We start from the raw sequence: 17,203 nt of genomic DNA, 5'->3' as shown, positions 1-17,203 counted from the left end.
TTGCTAGTCATCCCGGTCGAGTGATCCTAGTGGCCCCGGATTGGCCCAGACGACCATGGTATGCAGATGTGATCAGGCTTCTGTTCGATCGTCTTTTTCTTCTACCGGCGCAGGACGGTCTCCTGCCAGTCATGATGGACGATCCCTCCCCCTTTGGTCTTACGGCCCGGCCATTGAAAGGGCGAGGTTGAGAAGAAAAAGGTATCTGGACGCGGTTATCGCTACGGTGCTGTAGGCTCGGAAAAGATCCACCTCGATAGCTTATGCTAGTGTGTGGCGTACCTTCAATTCGTGGTGTGCGAGTTCGGGATTGTCAGCGGCTTTGGCTTCAATTTCGGTTATCCTCGCGATTCTTCAGGAGACGATACAAAAGTCACTCTCATTGAATTTTCTTAAGGTGCAGGTGGCAGCTCTGGCATGTTTTAGAAGCCGGCATCATGGGGCGTCCATCGCCTCCTACCCAGATGTGGTTAGTTTCTTGAGGGGCGTAAATCATTTGCGCCCTTCTCACGTGCTAGTTCTGCCATCCTGGAACCTTAATCTAGTTCTCAAAGCGCTTCAGCGTCCTCCGTTCGAACCCTTATCAGGGATTACGATTAAGGATCTCACCTTGAAGTCAATTTTCCTAGTAGCCATTACTTCCGCTCGGAGAATTTCAGAGTTGCAGGCCCTTTCTTGCAGAGGCCCCTTCCTGCGTTTTATGGAGGCGGGGTATTGATTAAGACAGTTCCTTCGTTTTTGCCTAAGGTGGTTTTTCGTTTCCACTCGGGGCAGTCCCTGCATTTGCTGGCCTTCCTCTGGGAAGATTACCCTGAGCAATTCCTGGCTCTTCGCTGCCTCGACGTGAGACAGGCTCTTCTCAGGTATTTGGAGGTGATGAATGAATTTTGTCTTTTTGACCATCTCTTCGTCCTTTGCCCCTTGGTTGCGGGAGGCCTTCTCTTCAGCATACATGGCATTGGGCAAGCAAGCTCCTTTGCAAGTTCGTGCTCATTCTACACGAGCTCAAGCTTCCTCCTATGCAGAGTCCCGTTTGGTTTCTCTGAAAGATATCTGCAGGGTAGCTACATGGGCTTCAATCCATACATTCACTCGTCATTATCGGGTGGATGTGGCAGCTTGTCAAGATGCGGTGTATGGCTCGTCAGTGACTTCTGCCGAGTTGGGTGTTTCCTGTCCTACTTGCTTGGGTACATCCCACAAGTCTCTGGATTGATCTGTGGGATGCCATGGAATGAAAAATTAATTCATACCTGATAATTTTCTTTCCATTAGTCCCAACAGATCAATCCAAAGCCCCCGCCCCATCCCCCCCCCCCCCCCCCCCCCCCCGGGTTTACTGTCTGTGGTTTTGTTGTGGTTGGTTAGTTTTTTTCGGGTTCCGTTCTGAATGTTCCTTCGTTTGATTAAAATCAAATAAATAAATATAGAAGTGATGGAAGTATGTTGGGCAATTGGTCTGACAGTGTCAGGAGAGTTTTGTTTCCTTTCCGCTGCTTTGGTATCGTTCATACTGAGGTTCAGTTGGCTGCACAGGTCCACAGATAGCAAACCTCGGAGGTTCTCTCTATCTCCACCTGTTGGTAGAGGGACACAACCCACAAGTCTCTGGATTGATCTGTTGGGACTAATGGAAAGAAAATTATCAGGTAAGAATTAATTTTTCCATATTCTATCTTTATAACACCATGCTTCCTAAGGCAGATTACAACAGTTATGATGAACCCATCAAGAAACAGGATATCCTCACTGAAATTTGGCCATCTGTATTGTATAGAACAGTGTAGAAAAATGAGCACAAAATGCAGAGTTTATAACTTGTTTCTCTACCAGCTACGATAAATTTTTAGCTGTTTTAGTGATATTCAGTTGTTATTTCATAATATTTATATTTACTTATGGGAATCTTTCAAATAAAAAAGCTGTCAAATAAGTAAAAAAAACAAAAAAAACAAAACAATTTGTCCTCCATCTTTTAATGCACTGCCTATCCAACTGGAACAGCTTTAGGGCCCTGTTTACTAAGGCGCGTTAGCATTTTTAACGTGCCTACAATTAGTGCATGTGCTAACCATGTAGACGCCTATAGGGATATTTTAGGCGCGTACATGGTTAACACGTGTATATGGTAAACGCGCATTAAAGACGCTAACATGCCTATAACGTGGCTTAGTAAACAGGGCCACGCATAGGCAGTCCCTTATTTCTAATAATCTTTTTATTATTGTTTTTGATAGGAACCAGTGTGGTGGCAAGCTGTGCATGCTGGCTAAAAAAATGCTTTCCACTCTAGCCTATTGTTTAAGCCCCTGGGATGAAGTTTGTAGTTTATAGATCCACCTCTGTTCTAGTGGTGTTAACTGGCGATCTCTATCTCCTCCTCATATAGAAGTTTCTATTTGATCTATGACTACACATTTGTAGTCTATAAATCTGTGTTAATGCTTAACCCATTAGTGCCCAATGTTCCCATAATAAGCCATATGGTGGGAACGTTGGGCACTAATGGGTTAATGCTGTGCCCTACGATCGGAGCTTCTGTTCTTTGATGTTTTAAATTATGCTTTGCTGGGACCAAAGTGAATGGAAAAAATAAAATGCTCAGACGACAATGGTAGAAAAACATATTTTATTTTGAATTTATTAGTTGTAATATGTCCGATTTTAGAAATGCTCATCTGTGATATCTCATATTTCAGTTTCTGTTTCTCTGTGGACTCCTTTTACAAATCCATGCTGTCAATTCCCATGCGACAAAGGAGAGGAGGCCCATAGGAATTGAATGGGCTTCCTCTCATTTGTGGGAATCACTAGCGCGGCTTTGTAAAAGAAGTACTATGTTTGCTGTATGCAGGGTCTGACTTCTTGAGGTTCCAGTTAAGTCTTTTGCCTTCAATTCTCTTTAACTGATCTGTGGTTCCTTGTTTCATAATTGTTGAGGGTTTGTGTTTTGTGCGTGCTACCAAGATGTAGTATTCTGCTAGTATGTAGTTCCTGTGTACAGATCCATAGCACAAATAAAGTTGGGGGTAAGTGTGTTATGGTATGGTAAGGTTCTAAATGTGGGTTTACACAAGTTTGTGCATAATGTTTTGCAGTGCAGGGTTTGTGTGTTGGCCTTTCTGAGGAAACATCAAAATCCTCCCCCCCCCAGGCCACACAAGTGTCCATCTTTTTCTCTGCACAAATATAACAGTGCTCCAAATAACACAGTGATTACGATTTATAACAAATTACTACTCTACCAATGAAAAGTTAATCCATTATTATACTTCTTTGTACATCTGTATGCTGCACAAGCCAGTAGTAAGTGAGATTAAATAAAAAATGCTACCAACAAGAATGACAACTTGGCAGCAGCTCATAGTTTTACTTGCTTTTTTTGTTTGAATGGGAAAGGAAACAGAGACTAACGTATGGGCTTCAACTTTTTTACTCCATTCCGTCTCCTGCTTTCATCCAACCTCCTTTGCAGTCACCTCTACGAGTTCCGAACGCCGTCTGCTCCCTGTCCCCAGTGGTCGTGACAAAAAATAAATAAATAACAAGCGCAGGGCTGCAGCAGCCTTCAGGCATTCACTGTTGGCTGTACTGGTCCTCTGCCCCTGCTGACATCAACTTCCAGTTCTGGGGTAGCAGACTTGCAGAACTGATAGCACATGCTTGAAGGCTGCTGCAGCTTTGCGCTTGCTTTTTTTGTTGTTGTTTTTCTACTGCTGCTGCTGCGCTACTCTCCAAAGTAGCAGTTTGGGCGGAAGGGAGATCGGAATTTGCTGTGGCACCCCAGAGAGTTTGCTGTGGCGCACCAGGGTGCTGCGATGCAGTTTGGGAAATGCTGACCTAGACGTTTGCACATTTATGATGGGTTATTTTTGTTGGAATGTAATTGTATTTTACATGCATTGCCTGTCACCTGTTATTTCTCTGTGATTACTCTGTGACCTCTGATGTGAATTACTTAGAGAGGTCACACAGCTATGTAACTTCCTGTGGGGGTTAGACACAGCAGATGCAGCACATGCAGCACATGGAGCACATGGAGCTCATGATCTCTCCTAACCTGAGAGGATCTATGGTGGTGTGAGCATCCATTACCATCTAAGCACATGGAAGGAACTGATAATACAAATGTATAGTAATATGTATATAAAAGCCTGTCTGATTATAATCTAACTACAAACTGTGAGTAAACAGATGTTTTGTTACTTCAACTTTAAAGTGACTCAGCAGTGAATTATTCAGGGGTGAATGAGAGAGAGATGAAGAAAGAAATTAACATTTCTAAAGCTGAAGCTGTGTGTACTAAAATCTGCTAATTATTTACTACAAATAATCCAACAAAAGGGTTATGGGCCCAGGGTCCAGGAATTGAAAAAGAAGAGAAATATTACCAGGCAGAAAAAAAAAAAAAAGGCCACATTTTTCTCTTAAGTTTTAAAGGAAAGATTCAGTCTGTCTCTCTCTCCCCCCACACAGCAGACAGAAGGCTAAGAAAATGGCTGAGGGAAGAAATTCACCATTTTTCTATTCTCTCAAGGTGCCTAAATTAAATGAGTTTAATTATCAGCAGTGGAAACTAAGATTCATATGTCTCCTTCGAGCAAAAAGATTAGATATATGCTTAGACCAAGACAGAACAGCTGAAAATATGGCTGAATGGGACAATGCAAACTATTATGTGAAGTGCATGCTTTTGGAAGCTCTTTCAGAGAGACAAGCCATATTGGTGGAGGGAAAAGATACACCAAAGGACATTTTATATAAACTGAGAACTATGTATGCAACTACATATGCAAAGCAGCAACCAATTTGGTTGGCAGAGTTGAATGAAACCAAATTAAGGGATAAAAGTAAATGTAATGATCACATTATGCATCTTATGTCTTCATTTCAAAAGCTAGAACTTTCAGGAATTCCCATGTGTGATGCATTGAAAAGAGCATTTCTTTTTACCTCACTATCAAAGAAGTTTGATGTTTTTAGGTCTGTAAATGAGGCCATTGAAGGGCAATCTTTTGAACAGACAACATCAAAACTAAGGCAGGAATGCATAATAAATGATTCTGAGGAGATGTGTTCTCAAAGCAAGTCAGAGAGAAATGAAACAAATTTCTTGGCAAAGAACAGAGGAAGGCGGAGCTATGGGAAAACTCCACCCAAGGGCAAGCTGATTTGCTACTCATGTGGAAAGGAGGGACATGTATCTAAATGGTGTAAGGAAACACAAAACACTCCCTCTAGCTCACCTAAGCCAATGGAACTAAAGAATTTTCAAACCAGGAAATGTATGAAGGACAAAGATAAACACAAGGGCTTTCTAATGACAGAAAAATCTTTGACTATGGTAAATAATAATTCAAATGAAAGTACTTGGATTTTGGATTCAGGGAGCACATGCCATTTAACCAATTGTAAGGATTTCTTTCAGGAAATGTGTCCAGAGGAAGGTATTCTTAAAACTGCAAACGCAGGGACTGCTAAGATCCAAGCAAAAGGTATTGGATTCTTAAAATGCAAAGTGTCTAATGAAGTTAAAGAAATTCCTGTAAGTGATGTCTTGTATATTCCCCAAGCAGTTTGTAATATGCTTAGTGTATCTACATTAGATAAGAAGGGATTTGTGATTCATTTTGAAAACAGTAAGTGCACAATCTCTAAAAATGATGAAGTGTATGCTGAAGCTTTTATGCATAATGATGTTTATAAGCTGAACATTTCAGGTGAAGCCTCACATATGGCGCAAGTAAGGAAGAATGATGGTAAATGTAGTCCGGAAATCTGGCACCGCCGCCTGGGACATCGTGATTCTAAGGTGATCCAGGATCTTTACAGTAAGCAACTGGCCACCGGCATTCAGATAAGTGCAGATGCTGGTAAAATGGAGAAATGCATAGACTGTGTCACTCAAAAGGGTGTGAGACCCTCATTTCCTGCATACACAGGAAATAGGAGTAATAAAGTGCTGGACTTAATACACAGTGACTTATGTGGACCGTTTAATATCCCATCATTGGGAAATAACAGATTTGTGCTAATATTCTTGGATGATTTCTCTAGATATTGTGTGGCCTATTTGCTGAAAGAAAAAAGTCAAGTCACAGACATGCTGAAGAAATACGTAACCATGGTGAGCAATAAATTTGAAAGAAAACCAAAGGTTCTTCAGACCGACAATGGTGGTGAGTTCATTTCACAAAGCATGCGCACATTTCTAGAACAGGAAGGCATTCAACATATCACAACAGTAGCTTATACACCAGAGCAAAATTCTGTTGCAGAGAGAAAATTTAGGTCACTTGTGGAAATGACCAGATGTATGCTGTCAGATAGCAATCTCCCTAAAAGACTATGGGGGGAAGCCATTCTCACAGCAGTGTACCTACAAAACAGAATGCCAACTAAAGGCGCTGAGCGCACACCTCATGAGACATGGCATGGTAGGAAGCCAAACCTGTCACACATAAGAACATTTGGAAGTACAGCATATGCTCATGAACCAAAGCAAAGAAGGCATAAGCTGGATTCCACAACAGAAAGGGGCATTTTAGTTGGCTATGCTCCAGGACACAAAGGATATAGAATTTTGAATCTGAAAACTGGCATTGTTGGCATAAGACATGTTACATATTTTGATGAAAACAAAAGGGTTGATAAAGGCTGGATTATCCCAGATGAGCCTTATCATCCAGAATATGAAACTAGAACAATAATAGACATGCCAGTGTATATAAATGCCATACCAAGGCAGATGTCTGAAAGCAACTCATCTGTATCTAACGAGGAACAGGCAGAGGAAGCAGACACAGAAAGGATCATTGAAGAAGACAGTACAGTTGGAGAAGGGGAATCAATTGGAGAAGAACTCTCAGATTTAGAGGATGCGGAAAGGTCAGACCAACCTGTTGTCAGACGCTCATCCAGGGAAAACAAAGGTGTTCCACCCCCAAGACTGTCTTACCTAACAAAGTCAGCAGAAGCTCAAGAGCCCTTAACATGGGATGAGATTGAGAAAATGCCAGCAGAAGAAGCTGCTGAATGGCATAAAGCTGCACAAGAAGAAATTGATGCATTGGATAAAAATAATACTTGGATTCTTACAAAATTACCTCCTGGCAAGAAAGCTATAGGATGCAAATGGGTATTCAAGTTAAAAAGGAATGCACAAGGAAAAGTGGAAAGGTATAAAGCCAGATTAGTCGCAAAGGGATATCTTCAAAAATATGGAGAAGATTTTGATGAAGTGTTTGCACCTGTAGTGAAACACACGACAATAAGAACACTTCTGAGCATTGCAGTCTCAAAAGGCATGCAAGTCAAACACATTGATGTGAAAACAGCGTTTCTTCACGGAGATATAACTGAAGACTTGTACATGGAACAGCCAACAGGTTTCATAAATACAAAACAAAGACAGCTAGTGTGTAAATTAAACAAAGGTCTTTATGGATTAAAGCAAAGTGCAAAATGTTGGAATGATAAATTGCATGAAATATTGACAAATTTAGGATTTAAGCAAGGTGAAGCAGATAAATGTTTGTACACTAGGTGCAGAAATGGACAATATGCATACATTTTAGCTTTTGTTGATGATCTGCTCATTGCAAGCAAAAGTGAGCAAGAGTACAAGGACATTGTAAAGTGTTTAAACCTCAATGTTGAGATAAAAGAACTGGGTAATGTGTCATACTATCTTGGTATAGAAATTGAGAAACAAAATGATGGTTCTTATCTTCTAAGCCAGAAGCAGAAAATAAATGAGCTTATTGAAAGTTTAGGTATGCAAGATGCCCAAGTTGTAAGCACTCCCATGATCACTGATTTTCTGAAGGATGAAACAGTAAGAGAACCTTTACCAGATAACATCCAATATAGATCAGCCATAGGTAAGCTTTTATATCTAGCTACCACATACAGGGCTGATATAGCAAATGCAGTAGGAATTTTGAGCAGAAGGGTCAGCTCACCTACCAAATCAGATTGGACTGCAGTTAAAAGGATGGTAAGGTATTTAAAGGGTACCATTGATTGTAAATTAAAGATTTCAGCCAATAGTAATCCAAAACTAATATGTTACTGTGATTCAGATTGGGCAGGGGATCATTCTGATTATAAATCCACAAGTGGATATGTGTTTATGTATGGAAATGTACACATTTCATGGGCCAGTCATAAACAAAGTATTGTGAGTTTGTCTTCTACAGAAGCTGAATACGTGGCTGTATCGGAAGCGTGCAGAGAACTGATGTGGATTGAAAAACTTTTGCTGGATTTCGGAATAGCTGAAAAGAGACCAATCCAGATAATGGAAGATAATCAGAGCTGCATCCGACTGTCACAAAATGACAAGGTTCAGTCACGCACCAAGCACATCGCAACGAAATACCACAACGTGCGAGAGTTGGCGAAAGAAGGGGTCATAAGTCTACACTATTGTCACACCAGTGAGATGACAGCTGACATCATGACCAAACCGTTACCCAGAGAACATTTGTGAATCTGCGTATAAAGCTTGGACTTTGTATGAATAAATAATTGCATGACAGTTATGCATGAGAAGGGGTTTGTTGGAATGTAATTGTATTTTACATGCATTGCCTGTCACCTGTTATTTCTCTGTGATTACTCTGTGACCTCTGATGTGAATTACTTAGAGAGGTCACACAGCTATGTAACTTCCTGTGGGGGTTAGACACAGCAGATGCAGCACATGCAGCACATGGAGCACATGGAGCTCATGATCTCTCCTAACCTGAGAGGATCTATGGTGGTGTGAGCATCCATTACCATCTAAGCACATGGAAGGAACTGATAATACAAATGTATAGTAATATGTATATAAAAGCCTGTCTGATTATAATCTAACTACAAACTGTGAGTAAACAGATGTTTTGTTACTTCAACTTTAAAGTGACTCAGCAGTGAATTATTCAGGGGTGAATGAGAGAGAGATGAAGAAAGAAATTAACATTTCTAAAGCTGAAGCTGTGTGTACTAAAATCTGCTAATTATTTACTACAAATAATCCAACAATTTTTTGGCAGGGGGCTAAGGTAGCTGTGCCGCTGGAATGAGGGGGACCCATCCACAAAAGTTTGCGCATTACCCCATAGGTAGTTAAAGCAGCCCTGGGAACAGCAGCTACAAGTGAGGCGGAACTGTAGTCAGGAAGTAGGTCACAATTGAAGCAGAAACTAGTAAAAATAAAAAAGAACTTGAAGCTTAACACAAAGAATTTTTGACAGATAAAAAGACTCTACATGTTGGAAGCTTGACTGCAAGAGGTCAAGTTATATTTCAGGAAGCTGCAGCTTCCTGGTACTGTTTCTGGTTCCCAGCATCCTCTCTTAGCCGAGCCCATTCATGATGTTAAGTGTGGCCTGGTCTTTTTTTCTATGGCTTTGATTTGCTTCAGATAACTCGCTGTTCTGGTAATTAGGGCTACTGTACTGAATTCTGGAGTTGACACTGATTTAAACCCCCATCAGACACTTATCCTGAAAGCCTTAAGCCACCAATGCTAGGAACTAAATTTAATATAAAGTTGTGGCATAATTAATTTAGCACCTGTTTGGGCGGTAGCAAACTTTTAGTGTGTCAGTTTGGCATGCTAGCTGTGTACAAATGGAGAGAAGGTGGATCCTGAGCCTTCACCCTAACACCAAGGACTCGCCTTCTCCCCCCCCCCCCCCCCCCCAGAAGATTGCTCCTAAGGCATTCCCCCTTCCCTGCTTACCCCAAGTACACCATCAAAGGCTCTATTGCATCAAGCCAGCTGGAAAAGAATATTTTATGTCCTATTAGCATGGCATCTAGCAGTGATCTGATTCCGGTGTCAGATCATTGCTGGAAAACAAGCTAGAAGGATTTAAAGCACCCTCTTCTCACTGGTTTGGCAAATAGGGCTTTTGGGAGGCTCATTTAGGCTTGGTGGGGGTGGGGGGGTGGGGAGGATGAAAGGTTGGAGTGGATGTTCTCCAGGCCACACGCCCATTGACTTTAGGAGGGTACACCAGAGAGCATTTTCCATCTCACAGATAGGCTGCAGAGAATACCTTCTCCTGCTTTAGACTTAGCCTGGCCTCAGAATGACATCCTATAGTATATCTCCTATCAAACTGAGCTCTCTTTTTCATCAAGCACTGCCATTTCCTCCCCTCACCGTCCCCACTGACAGTTTGAACTTCGTGGGTGTGGCTTGGATCTCTTTCAGGGAGAGAAAACTAACAACTTATAGCAGCAGCTTCAGAGAGCATTTTCCATCTCACAGATAGGCTGCAGAGAATACCTTCTCCTGCTTTAGACTTAGCCTGGCCTCAGAATGACATCCTATAGTATATCTCCTATCAAACTGAGCTCTCTTTTTCATCAAGCACTGCCATTTCCTCCCCTCACCCTCCCCACTGACAGTTTGAACTTCGTGGGTGTGGCTTGGATCTCTTTCAGGGAGAGAAAACTAACAACTTATAGCAGCAGCTTCAGAGAGCATTTTCCATCTCACAGATAGGCTGCAGAGAATACCTTCTCCTGCTTTAGACTTAGCCTGGCCTCAGAATGACATCCTATAGTATATCTCCTATCAAACTGAGCTCTCTTTTTCATCAAGCACTGCCATTTCCTCCCCTCACCCTCCCCACTGACAGTTTGAACTTCGTGGGTGTGGCTTGGATCTCTTTCAGGGGGAGAAAACTAACAACTTATAGCAGCAGCTTCAGAGAGCATTTTCCATCTCACAGATAGGCTGCAGAGAATACCTTCTCCTGCTTTAGACTTAGCCTGGCCTCAGAATGACATCCTATAGTATATCTCCTATCAAACTGAGCTCTCTTTTTCATCAAGCACTGCCATTTCCTCCCCTCACCGTCCCCACTGACAGTTTGAACTTCGTGGGTGTGGCTTGGATCTCTTTCAGGGAGAGAAAACTAACAACTTATAGCAGCAGCTTCAGAGAGCATTTTCCATCTCACAGATAGGCTGCAGAGAATACCTTCTCCTGCTTTAGACTTAGCCTGGCCTCAGAATGACATCCTATAGTATATCTCCTATCAAACTGAGCTCTCTTTTTCATCAAGCACTGCCATTTCCTCCCCTCACCCTCCCCACTGACAGTTTGAACTTCGTGGGTGTGGCTTGGATCTCTTTCAGGGGGAGAAAACTAACAACTTATAGCAGCAGCTTCAGAGAGCATTTTCCATCTCACAGATAGGCTGCAGAGAATACCTTCTCCTGCTTTAGACTTAGCCTGGCCTCAGAATGACATCCTATAGTATATCTCCTATCAAACTGAGCTCTCTTTTTCATCAAGCACTGCCATTTCCTCCCCTCACCGTCCCCACTGACAGTTTGAACTTCGTGGGTGTGGCTTGGATCTCTTTCAGGGAGAGAAAACTAACAACTTATAGCAGCAGCTTCAGAGAGCATTTTCCATCTCACAGATAGGCTGCAGAGAATACCTTCTCCTGCTTTAGACTTAGCCTGGCCTCAGAATTACATCCTATAGTATATCTCCTATCAAACTGAGCTCTCTTTTTCATCAAGCACTGCCATTTCCTCCCCTCACCCTCCCCACTGACAGTTTGAACTTCGTGGGTGTGGCTTGGATCTCTTTCAGGGAGAGAAAACTAACAACTTATAGCAGCAGCTTCAGAGAGCATTTTCCATCTCACAGATAGGCTGCAGAGAATACCTTCTCCTGCTTTAGACTTAATCCTACCCACCCTACCCCTCTACCCACCCACCCCTAGAGTGACATGTCTTATATAACCTCCCTATCAACCCACTCATTACTTTACCTCACCCATTTCTATTCTTCTATCACCTTCTCCCACTACTCCAACCAGAGTTACACCTAATCACACTGACCACCCTTCAACATCTTCTGTCCTTCTGTGACTGTTCTCTTGTGCTTGACTGCTTAAATATTTTAAATTTAAATGCTTTACTTTTTGTCTATTAGATTGTAAGCTCTTTGAGCAGGGACTGTCTTTCTTCTGTGTTTGTACAGCGCTGCGTACACTTTGTAGCGCTCTAGAAATGTTAAATAGTAGTAGTAGTAGTATTAGGAGTGCATTCTGGTTATCACAGGCTGGGAACTCTGCACTACTGTCTTTCTCATCAGAGAAGTGACTGTTTCCTTGTATAAAGTAGAAAATGAATGTATCCTATATAAAATAAGTTGCTGCATTTAAGTCTCTTGAAAGCATTGTGGCATAATCCTATCTGCAGGCACATACTACTGGAAAAGAAATCAAACCAGTAAAATACATTAAAGGAGTAATAAAACGTTTTACATAGGTGAACATGTGTTAACCTGTATAAATTTGTGCTTTGATCACTTGCCCTCTCAGCACAGATAAAAGCTTGGCAGAGAGTTTCAAAATTATACTCTGTATGTGTGTGTGTGTGTGTGTGTGTATATATATATATATATATATCCTACTATATAAATGAAGAGTGACTGACCCACACCCACCTCCTCCGCCCGCACCTTATAAACAATCACAACTGCTGAACACACCCACTTCCTGCTCCCGCCCATGTGCGGCACGTCACACATCCCCGCCCCGCTCCCCCCTTGAGGTCACCGCCGGCCCCCCTCCACCCGGGCCCTCTCCATTGAACTTACAGCGCTTCAACTCCGAAAGCGCAGCAGACAGCGGCAGATCGCCTCCCTTCGGCCTTCCTTCCCTCCCTGTGTCCCGCTCTCGCCGAAGTTATGTCACACAAGGGCGGCACACAGGGAAGGAAGGAAGCCAGAAGGGACGTGAGCTGCCGCTGTCTGCTGCGCTTTCGGAGGTGAGGCACTGTGAGTTCAATGGAGAGGGCCGGCGGTGACCTCGGGGGAGGGGGGAGCGGCGGCGGCGACCTTGGAGGGAGGGAGATGCTCTGGAACTAGGAGTGAGGGAGGGGGGCCTGGAAATCGGAGGGAGGGGCCTGCAACAGGGACGGAGGGAGGGAGGGGCCTGGAACTTGGATTGAGGGAGGGGGCCTGGAAATCGGAGGGAGGGAGGGGACCTGGAACAGGGACGGAGGGAGGGGCCTGGAACTCGGAGGGAGGGAGGGGGGCCTGGAACTCGGAGGCTCTCTCTCTCTCTCTCACAATTCACTCTTACTGTCTCTCTCTCTCTCTTTCACACAGACACACACACACTCTCACACACACACACACAGAGCGGCACAACAACGCGGGGAATGGATCCCAGGCACGTCGCTCACACACACCACACATACAGTGAACTCATTGAAGTCCAACAATAACGCACCATACCCCATATAGGTTACAGGAAGATGTATGGGGGAGGGGCAGGCAACTCAAAAACGAGCCCTGCTTTGCTGCCTCAAACAACTGTGTCTCTCTCTCTGAACTCACTGTCACACACTCTCTTCTCTCTCTTTCACACAGACACACACACACACTTTGTCTCTCTCACACACAGTGGGACAGCGACGCCGGAAATGTATCCCAGGCACGTCACTCACACACACCACACATACAGTTCATTCATTGAAGTCCAACAATACCGCAACATACCCCATATAGGTTACAGGAAGATGTATGGGGGAGGGGGGCAGGCTACTCAAAAACGAGCCCTGCTTTGCTGCCTCAAACAACTGGCTAAGGAGCAAATGACCCTCCACTGTCACAGGGACTCCTAGCAGCTCTCTCTCTCTCTCTCTCTCTCTCTCTCTCTCTCACACACTCACACACACTCTGTCACTCTCTCTGTACTCCCAACTTTTCTCTGTACCCTTTCAAGCACTACACATTACGGTCATCAAATTTTACATTATATGTCAGAAATAAAAAATATTGCCCGTTTTAATGGGCTTAATGGCTTATATATATAAAAGAGCAAAAAATCTGAAGCATAAATTAAATGGAAAAACGCAGCAAGTAAGCTGAAATATGGAGTATATTTTTGATGCGTTCGCAGCTAATATTACAGCTCATAAGTGGTACAGTCATGCCCATGAGTTGCAAATAGTCCAGTGTGTCAGTGCTTACCAAAAATTTGTGACTGCAACCCTGCTATAGAAGCCACAGACAAGCATGTGCTCACAAACCTTAGCTTGCTATCTGTGCCACTCTTTCTAGCCCTCTTATAGGATCAGCTATGGTACAGCCATCATCTCCCACCTTCTATGGAACTTACTTAGGCCTAGTTATAACGTGGGAGGTGTGGGTGATGACTTTTTTGTTTTTTTGCATGATCTGGTCATGGCTTCCAAATGTGAATTTTGTAACTGTGGCCCACAGTTTGGGAAGCACTTTTGTTCATACCCCAAATTGTGAACATTAGGTTGAATATTGAAAAGCACTTATGTGGTTGGCACTGGGTGCCATTGGATGAGGAAAAATTCCTGCCACATGAACAAGAAGCAGCTCATTATTCTGTCTTTTGCAGTATCCACAATGGAGTAATTGCAGTGTTCCAGCGCAAGGGCCTTCCAGATCATGAACTCTACAATCTCAACGAAGGCGTGAGGTGAGTACTGCACTGTGAGAAACAGAAATAAACACATGAGCTAGAACTGAAACCAGCAATCAAAGATGGAGGTAAGGAACATATCATTTATCATTGCCCAGGATAGGAACTGATTTCGGAATTTAATGAAATTAGTGACTTGCAAACTGCGACAAGTACAAACCGGCATGTTCTATCAGTGTGACCACAAAGAATCTTCATAAGATGTAATTGTATGTGCTTCGTCAAACAACCACACTGTTTTACATACTGTAGGTAATTTGATAAGCAGGGCGCCAACATGTAGGTGCTGTGAACATGCGTAAATGACCAAATACCAGCACATACACGCAGCGGGAGGACATGGTGCTCAAAATTCAGCGCCAGGAAAAATTGGCACTAAGGGGCCCTTTTACTAAGCGGTGGTAAGTCCAACGCGGGCTTACCACTCAGCAATCCAGAACTACTGCCAGCGGTAGTTCCACCCCAGTGCACGGCATTTCCTGCGCTAATGGAAATAGTTGAGGGTTACCGCCGGATTAGCGCAGGTGGCGGAAAGTGTTCCCCCCCCCCCCCCCCCGCATGACCACGCGGTAAGAGCAATCTTACCGCATGGCCATGTCTTTTTTCAGCCTTTTTACCTTCTGCACTAAAAAGAGCCTCAACGTGGCAAAAATGGCCCTGCCGCTAGCGCAGCTCCCTTTTTACCACAGCTTATTACAATGGCCAGTAAATGTGCTGTTCTTCAAAAGGTGCTGCCCTTTATACAATGGTGCTCAGAGTGGGTTCCCAAAGCTGGGCACAAGACTTATGCCAGCTGAAATCTGGTGTAAATTTTGATGTGCAAGTTTATCGTTTTTTCTCCGAGGACAAGCAGGCTGCTTGTTCTCACTGATGGGTGACGTCCACGGCAGCCCCTCCAATCGGAACACTTTCTAGCAAAGTCCTTTGCTAGTCCTCGCGCGCCGATGCGCACCGCGCATGCGCGGCTGTCTTCCCGCCCGAACCGGCTCGTGCCGGCCAGTCTTCTTTTGTCCGCGCTCGGTACGGTCGTGTTTCGCCGTTCGCGCCCCAAAGTTGACCTCGCGCGTCGTTTTATCGACTTCGTTCAAAAAAAAAAAAAGGTGTCGGAAGGAGACCTTTATGGTTTTCTCCCTTCCCGTACTTCCAGTCTTTGCCCCGGTAAGTTTTCTTTCGTCGTCGGGGTAGGCCCTATTTAGGCCTCGGTCGAAGTTTTTCTTCCCCCTATTTTTGCGGTGCCATTTTCGTCATTTCGAGTTTTGATCTTGCCGGCGCGATTTTTCCGCCCATGACATCGAAGTCTTCCAGCGTCGTCAAGAAGTGCACCCAGTGCGCCCGGGTAATCTCGCTCACTGACAGGCACGCGTCGTGTCTTCAGTGTCTGGGGGCTGGGCACTGCCCTCAGGCCTGTAGTCTGTGTTCCCTTTTACAAAAGCGGACTCAGGTAGCGAGGTTAGCCCAGTGGAACATTTTGTTCTCGGGCTCTTCGTCGGCATCGGCACCGGGAGTATCGACTGCTTCGACGTCGTCGGCGCCTGGACCTTCATCTTCGCCCCCGATTGCATCGAGTGCATCGAGGCATCGGCCCTCTGCATCGGGGCGACATCGGAAGGCTGCGTCGGCGTCGGTATCGAGACCTCCTCGGCTGCTGATGTCGTCGGACGGTGGTGCTTCGTCTGGAGTGCAGGTGAGGGCTGTCCATTCCCCTGCTGGTGGCGGTGAGCCTTCGGGTGGGTCTCCCCCCATTCCGAGGGCTCCTGCGGTACAGCCCCCCCGAGACCGACCTCCTTCGGTCTCGGCCCCGAGGAAGAGACGGCTGGATTCTACGTCCTCCTCGTCGGTGCCGGGAAGCTCCGGTGACATGCTTCGTCCCAAGAAGTCGAAGAAGCATCGTCACTGGTCCCCTTCCCATGTCGGCACCGAGAGCTCTGGGTCGCCGAGGGAGTCGGCACCCAGTAGGCATCGGCACCGAGAGGACCGCTCGCCCTCTGTTCAAGAGGTGTCGATGCGCTCCCCTTTGGACAGCCCGGAACAGCCTCCACACCCGGAACAGACTCTGACATCGACGCCTGCATCGGCTTCCATGCCTTTTTCTACAGCCGCTCTGAACGAGAGTCTCCGGGCCGTTCTCCCAGAGATTCTGGGAGAGCTGTTGCGCCCTACCCCTCCGGTACCGGGGGTGCTTGCGCCACCGGTACCGTCGAGCCAGGCGCCGGCTGGCCCATTGTCCGGGGAGAAGGTCTCCGACATCGGTGCCGCTTGCGGTACCGACTACGGTAGCCTCCCAGGAAGGCTCCCCGACTACGTCGGCGGAGGGAGCTTCGCCGGTGCGGGCGAGGGAGTCTACCTCTCGACGCTCCCACCGTGGCCGTGGTTCCACGGAGTCAAGCCGGGCACGGTTGCAGACACAGGTCCGTGAGGCCTCGTGGGAAGAGGAAGAAGACATCAGATATTTCTCTGATGAGGAGTCTGAGGGTCTTCCTTCCGATCCCACTCCCTCTCCTGAAAGACAGCTTTCCCCTCCTGAGAGCCTGTCTTTCGCTTCCTTTGTCCGGGAGATGTCTACGGCCATCCCCTTCCCGGTGGTTGTGGAGGACGAGCCCAGGGCTGAAATGTTTGAGCTCCTGGACTATCCTTGTCCACCTAAGGAAGCGTCCACAGTACCCATGCATCATGTCCTCAAAAAGACATTGCTGGCGAACTGGACCAAGTCATTAACT

At 45.1% G+C, this 17,203-nt stretch overlaps 1 protein-coding gene across 5 annotated transcripts in view; it reads left to right on the top strand.

Annotated features, from left to right (window-relative positions):
• Positions 1 to 17,203, top strand: part of PRR5 (proline rich 5) — a 652,413-nt gene that overhangs the window by 297,275 nt on the left and 337,935 nt on the right. For 3 of the 5 annotated variants that reach the window (XM_030214308.1, XM_030214307.1, XM_030214309.1), the window contains one exon: positions 14,403 to 14,483. In XM_030214308.1, the coding sequence (XP_030070168.1) occupies positions 14,403 to 14,483 (81 nt within the window). Of the gene's footprint in view, positions 1 to 14,402; positions 14,484 to 17,203 lie in introns of those variants that run through there. The other 2 variants (XM_030214313.1, XM_030214310.1) reach the window with 2 other exon arrangements.

The sequence above is a fragment of the Microcaecilia unicolor genome, chromosome 9, assembly GCF_901765095.1.
Source record: "Microcaecilia unicolor chromosome 9, aMicUni1.1, whole genome shotgun sequence".
NCBI lineage: Eukaryota > Metazoa > Chordata > Amphibia > Gymnophiona > Siphonopidae > Microcaecilia > Microcaecilia unicolor.
Note: the sequence above shows the minus strand (reverse complement) of the source record. Positions and strands in the feature narration are given on the sequence as shown.